Here is a 7024-nt window from a genome sequence, read left to right as displayed (position 1 = left end):
CTGGCATATCACTCAAAACATCTTGGCATATCACCTTTGACATCATAGATTCGCCATCACTGCTCTAAGTTGATGATCTTCTGAAGATCAGTGGCAAAGGGTGTGAAGTCCATTGGAAATCTGCCTGTATCGTGCAGATGGGCAGGAATGATTCTGATTCTTAGCATGGAAGATATAATGTTTTTAAATGGAAGATGTGTTGCCTAAGGTAATATTTTAAAAGTATCAGTCACGTATCCCCATCAGCTAAGGTTTGGCAGGTGATAACTAGGGAGAGAGCCGTCTTCACAGTACTAGCTATAGAAATTGTCCCTCATAGAAATTTGTCTCATATTTACGGAGTTACCTTTCTGATCCCAGGGAAGAATTTATTTTAAACAAAACTTTCCAAAGTTACTTGCTTGCTTTCTGTTTAACCTTACAGCTATTCAGATGTATACTCTTGTTCATTTCATATTTTAAAATATTGTTTTGTTATTACTGCTGCTTTATGTGAATTACTTTAGAAATGTATTTGGAGGGCAGTATTTAAAATTAAATTTGTATTACTGAGGTAATAATTTGCCAGGAGATAATGGACATAGTCCATTAATTAATTTAATTTGATAGATAGTAAACAACATAATTGTATAATGCTTAAAAATACTGTTTTAAGAAGTGCTTTCCCCAGAGCCTAAAGGTAGACCAACAATTTGTTTTTATCAATATTAAGAATGCCTCACTGATGAATTACAGAAACCTATTATCATAAGTTCCTAGCATGTACCAAGATTTATATAATTCAAGCTGTCAGCTTTGCATCATTGTTTACTGGGTCAATTCACTGTTTTCTTAGAAGAAACACTTCTTTTGAAATCTCTAATGTTTCCAAATTTTATTAAAGCAAATGTTGATATGGTTCCCTCTATCTTTTCCTGTTTAGGTGGAATAATTATAATCCACCCCTTCTGATTCGTTCTTCAAGAAGATGGGAAATTCTTACGCGGGGCAACTTAACTCAACACGTTTTGAAGAAGTATTGCACAATTCTATCGAAGCTTCTCTCCGATCCAGTAATTTAGTCCCAAGGCCCATTTTTTCACAGCTATACTTAGAAGCCGAGCGGCAGCTTTCGTCTCTAGAAGGTAAGAAGTGCTCCTTTAAAAGATAATATTTGTAGATCGGGGTTGGGTCCTTGGGTGACTTGTTTATTTTCTTGCAGACATTTCATTACCCAACTAGGATTGATGATGTTACCTAGTTGGGTAATGAAATGTCTGCAAGAAAGCAATCAAGCTCAGAGAGCACTAAGGACCTCAAAGTGCTCCTTTGCTATTGTTACCTAAAAAACACCCAGTTCTCAAGGTAATGGGCATCATCCAACAGTATGCCAGTGGGCTTTCAATCACAGAATGGAATGTTCACTAGCTCTGTTCATCCGTCCACTTTATGGAATATGTCACAATCCTCCAAAATAGATCTAGATATGGATACAACTGCAAAATGGGCCTCTTAGTGAATATTTATTCATAAAAAACGCTTAGAATAGAATAGAATAGAATAGAATAGAATAGAATAGAATAGAATAGAATAGAATAGAATAGAATAGAGCTGGAAGGGACCTTGGAGGTCTTCTAGTCTAGCCCCTGCTCAAGCAGGAGAGCCTATACCATCTCAGACAGGTGAATGTCTAGTCTCTTCTTTAAAATCTCCAGTGATGGAGAGTCCACAATTTTTGGCTGTAAGCTGTTCCACTGGTTAATTGTCCTCCCTGTCAGGAAGTTAATTCAGGTTGCTTCTCTCTTTGATCAGTTTCCAACCATTGCTTCTCGTCCTTCCCTTTGGTGCTTTGGTGAACAACCTGGCCCCCTTTGCCTTGTGGCAGCCCCACAGATACTGGAACACTGCTACCATGTCTCCCCTATTCCTTCTTTTCTTTAGAGTAGCCAAACCCAAGTCCCATAGCTGTTCTTCGTATGTTTTAGTCTCCAGGCCTTTGATTCATCTTTGTTGTTCTTCTCTGATTTTTTTTTCCAAACTCTCAACATCTTTTTTGTGATATGGTCACCAAAACTGGCTTCAGTATTCCAGATCTGGTCTTACCAGGGTTTTATAAAGTGGTACTGATACTGCATGTGATCTTGATTCTATGCTTCTGTTTATACAATCCAGGATTGCTTTAGCTTTTTTAGTTGCTGCTGCACACTGCTGGCTCATAGACAAGTGATCGTCCACTAGGAGCCCAAGGTCCCTGTCACAGTTACTGTTTTTGCTTGTACATAGAAGATTAATATAGGAAGATGAAAGCTTATCAAGAACCATTCTTCCAGAAATAATTAGTGTATTCTTACAGTTCTTATTATTTTGCTGATACAGGATTAGAATGTTGTAAAGTCCACCCTGTGTTGATACATAGGCAAAAATTCTCACTGAGTTTTGTTTTCAACTAGGGAGAGTCAGAAAAAAATAATAAATAAAAAGGAAAACTTTACATGACTCATCAGTAAGACAAAAGCAAAGCCTCACCTCTATTTCCAAAGGTCCTTGTTTTTGTGATTATTGAACACAATAAGGGAGCCTAGCCAATTTCAATTGGTCTTACCAGTACTGTTCATTAATTCACCATATAGAAAGGGCTTTTGATACAAAAACCAGCAAATGTTACTGTTCAGAGTCTTTGAAATATATCAGGGAGAAAGGATTCTATTTCTGTATGGAGATGTCTCCAAACTGCCACTTTAAAAAAAAACAAACTCCCACATATTTAACTGAGACTTATGCTGTATTGAGTGTATATCAGCTCACAGCTTTTTGAAGTTTGTAAATTTGATTTAGTGTAGTAAACTGGACCCCTTCATGGATTATTGCCTTGTCGTGGTGAAGGGGCTTGCGTAATTCAATGAAGCTATGAGCTATGCCGTGCAGGGCCACCCAAGACGGAAAGGTCACAGCAGAGAGTTCTGACAAAACGTGATCCACTGGAGAAGGAAATGGCAAACCACTCCAGGATCTTTGCCATGAAAACCCTATGGACAGTACCAAAAGGCAAAACGATATGACGCTGGAAGATGAGCCCCTCAGGTCGGAAGGCGTCCAATATGCTACTGGGGAAGAGCAGAGGGCTAGTACTAGTAGCGCCAGAAAGAATGAAGCGACTGGGCCAAAGCCGAAAGGACGCTCAGCTGTGGATATGTCTGGTGGTGAAAGGAAAGTCCGATGCTGTAAAGATTTTTTCTCCATAGGAACCTGGAATGTAAGATCCATGAATCAAGGCAAGCTGGACGTGGTCAAAAAAGAGATGACAAGACTGAAAATCGACATCTTAGGTATCAGCGAACTAAAATGGACAGGAATGGGTGAATTTAATTCAAATGACCATCAGGTATACTACTGCGGGCAAGAATCCCTCAGAAGAAATGGAGTAGCCTTCATAGTCAATAAAAGAGTAGGAAAAGCAATACTGGGATACAATCCTCAAAATGACAGAATGATCTCAGTTCGAATCCAAGGCAAACCATTCAATATCACAGTAGTCCAAGTCTATGCCCCAACCACCGGTGCTGAAGAGGATGAAATTGACCAGTTCTATGAAGCCCTACAGCACCTTATAGAACTAACACCAAAAAATGATGTCCTTATCATCATGGGGGATTGGATTGCTAAAGTAGGAAGCCAAAAGATAACCGGAATAACAGGCAAGTTTGGCCTTGGAGTACAAAATAAAGCAGGGCACAGGCTGATAGAATTTTGTCAAGAGAATACGATGGTGATAGCAAACACTCTTTTCCAACAACCCAAAAGACGGCTCTACACATGGACATCACCAGACGGTCAACACAGAAATCAGATTGACTATATGCTCTGCAGCCAAAGATGGAGGAGCTCTATACAGTCAGTAAAAACAAGACCAGGAGCTGACTGTGGCTCAGACCATGAGCTTCTCATTGCAAAGTTTAGGCTTAAACTGAAGAAAGTAGGAAAAAGCACTAGGCCACTCAGGTATGAATTAAATCATATCCCTGTTGAATATACAGTAGAGGTGACAAATAGATTTAAGGAATTAGATCTGATAGACAGAGTGCCTGAAGAACTATGGACAGAGGTTTACAACATTGTACAACAGGTAGCAACTAAAATCATCCCAAAGAAAAAGAAATGCAAGAAAGCAAAATGGCTGTCTGAGGAAGCTTTGCAAATAGCTGAGGAAAGGAGGGAAGCGAAAGGCAAGGGAGAAAAAGAAAGATACGCTCAATTGAACGCAGAATTCCAGAGAATAGCTAGAAGAGATAAGAATGCCTTCTTAAATGAACAGTGCAAAGAAATAGAAGAAAACAATAGAATAGGGAGGAGCAGAGATCTTTTCAAGAAAATTGGAGAGATGAAGGGAATGTTTCATGCAAAAATGGGCATGATAAAGGACCAAAATGGCAGGGACCTAACAGAGGCAGAAGAGATTAGGAAGAGGTGGCAAAATTACACAGAAGACCTATACAAGAATGAGCTTAATGTCCCTGATAATCACAATGAGGTGGTCACTGACCTCGAGCCAGACATCCTAGAATGTGAAGTGAAGTGGGCCTTAGAAAAGCTGAGCAACAACAAAGCTAGTGGAGGTGACAGTATTCCAGCTGAGCTATTCAAAATCTTAAAAGGTAATGCAGTAAAAGTGCTACACTCAATTTGCCAGCAAATTTGGAAAACTCAACAGTGGCCACAGGATTGGAAAAGATCAGTTAACATTCCAATTCCAAAGAAAGGCAGTGTCAAAGAATGTTCAAACTACCGCACCATTGCACTCATTTCTCATGCTAGTAAAGTTATGCTTAAAATCCTACAAGCTAGACTCCAGCAGTATGTGGACCAAGAACTACCAGAAGTACATGCAGGATTTCGAAGAGGCAGAGGAACTAGAGATCAAATTGCCAACATACGTTGGATCATGGAGAAAGCTAGGGAGTTCCCAAAAAACATCTACTTCTGCTTCATTGACTATGCTAAAGCCTTTGATTGTGTGGATCATAACAAACTGTGGCAAGTTCTTAAAGAGATGGGAGTACCAGACCATCTTATTTGTCTCTTGAGAAACCTATATGTGGGCCAAGAAGCAACAGTGAGAATGGGACACGGAACCACTGATTGGTTCAAAATTGGGAAAGGAGTTTGGCAAGGCTGTATACTGTCACCCTGCCTATTTAACTTATATGCAGAGCACATCACGAGAAAGGCAGGGTTAGAGGAATCAAAAGTTGGAATTAAGATTGCCAGAAGAAATATCAACAACCTAAGATATGCAGATGATACCACTCTAATGGCAGAAAGTGAAGAAGAACTAAAGAGCCTCTTGTTGCGGGTGAAGAAGGAGAGTGCAAAAGTTGGGTTGAAACTAAACATTAAGAAAACCAAGATCATGGCATCCGGCCCTCTCAATTCCTGGCAAATAGATGGGGAAGAAATGGAGGTAGTGATCGATTTTATTTTCCTAGGCTCCAAGATCACTGCAGATGGGGACTATAGCCAAGAAATTAAAAGACGCTTGCTCCTGGGGAGGAAAGCAATGGCAAATCTAGACAGCACACTAAAAAGCAGAGACATCACCCTGTCAACAAAAGTGCATATAGTCAAGGCTATGGTCTTCCCAGTTGCAATGTATGGCAGTGAAAGCTGGACCATAAAAAAAGGCTGAGAGCCAAAGAATTGAGGCCTTTGAACTATGGTGGTGGAGAAGACTCCTGCGAGTCCCTTGGACTGCAAGGCGATCAAACCAGTCAGTCCTAGAGGAGATCAACCCTGACTGCTCTTTAGAAGGCCAGATCCTGAAGCTAAAACTCAAATACTTTGGCCACCTAATGAGAAAGAAGGACTCACTGGAGAAGAGCCTAATGCTGGGAAAGATCGAGGGCAATAGAAGAAGGGGACGACAGAGAATGAGGTGGCTGGATGGTGTCACTGAAGCAGTAGGCGTGAGCTTAAATGGACTCCAGAAGATGGTAGAGGACAAGAAGGCCTGGAGGAACGTTGTCCATAGGGTCGCGATGAGTCGGACACGATTTCGCAGCTAACAACAACAAGTAAACTGGAAAGAAATACAACATTTGTGACTGGATCCTAACCATGCTTTTGGTAAAAATGAGCATAGTTGGAACAAACAGGACTCAATATAATAAAATAAATGGCAAATTGCAAACTCACGAATCAGTGTTTCAAACAACAATTATTTTGGTGATGAATAATAATATTGATAAAGAGCTGATAGTATTTTTACATTTAAACGCATTCTTATACTTCCTCATTTTGAACAAACAATATTGGGTTCTGGTTAAAGTCCAACCTGTGGACTTCAAAAACATTAGAATAGCTTAAAGTATCAGAAAATATACCAGTTTTATTTTACTTTAATCGACAGCACTTATATACAATATTTTGGGCCCTGTTATTATCCTATAAAAGGGACGCGGTGGCTCAGTGGGTTAGGACGCTGAGTTTGTCGATCAGAAGGTCGGCAGTTTGGCGGGTCGAATCCCGAGTGCCGCGTAACAGAGTGAGCGCCTGTTACTCGTCCCAGCTTCTGCCAACCTAGCAGTTCGAAAGCACGTAAAAATGCAAGTAGAAAAATAGGGACCACTACGGTGGGAAGGTAACAGCGTTCCGTGCGCCTTTGGTGTCTAGTCATGCCGGCCACATGACCACGGAGACGTCCTCGGACAAGCGCTGGCTCTTCGGCTTTGAAACGGAGATGAGCACCGGCCCCTAGAGTTGGAAACGACTAGCACGCATGTGCGGGGGAACCTTTACCTTTACCTTTTATTATCCTATACTGCTTCCATTGAGGTGCAAATCTTAAGATACAATGTTTCTTTTTCCAAGCAAATTTACTGATTTTTTCCCCAGAACACACCCATTTCTCATATATATATATATATATATATATATATATATATATATATATATATATATATATATATATATATATATATATATATATATATATATATATATATATATATATATATATATATATATATAGGTAAAGGTAAAGGTTCCCCCG

At 39.9% G+C, this 7024-nt stretch overlaps 1 protein-coding gene across 1 annotated transcript in view; it reads left to right on the top strand.

Annotated features, from left to right (window-relative positions):
• Positions 1-967: 967 nt before the first annotated feature.
• Positions 968-7024, top strand: part of GREB1 (growth regulating estrogen receptor binding 1) — a gene marked incomplete at both ends in the record, with an annotated part of 84320 nt that continues 78263 nt past the window's right edge. Inside the window, one exon of the mRNA XM_081314959.1 lies at positions 968-1124. Within this exon, the coding sequence (XP_081171085.1) occupies positions 968-1124 (157 nt within the window). The remainder of the gene's footprint in view (positions 1125-7024) is intronic.

Source organism: Vipera berus, assembly GCF_964194415.1.
Source record: "Vipera berus genome assembly, chromosome: 1".
Taxonomy (NCBI): Eukaryota; Metazoa; Chordata; class Lepidosauria; order Squamata; family Viperidae; genus Vipera; species Vipera berus.
Note: the sequence above shows the minus strand (reverse complement) of the source record. Positions and strands in the feature narration are given on the sequence as shown.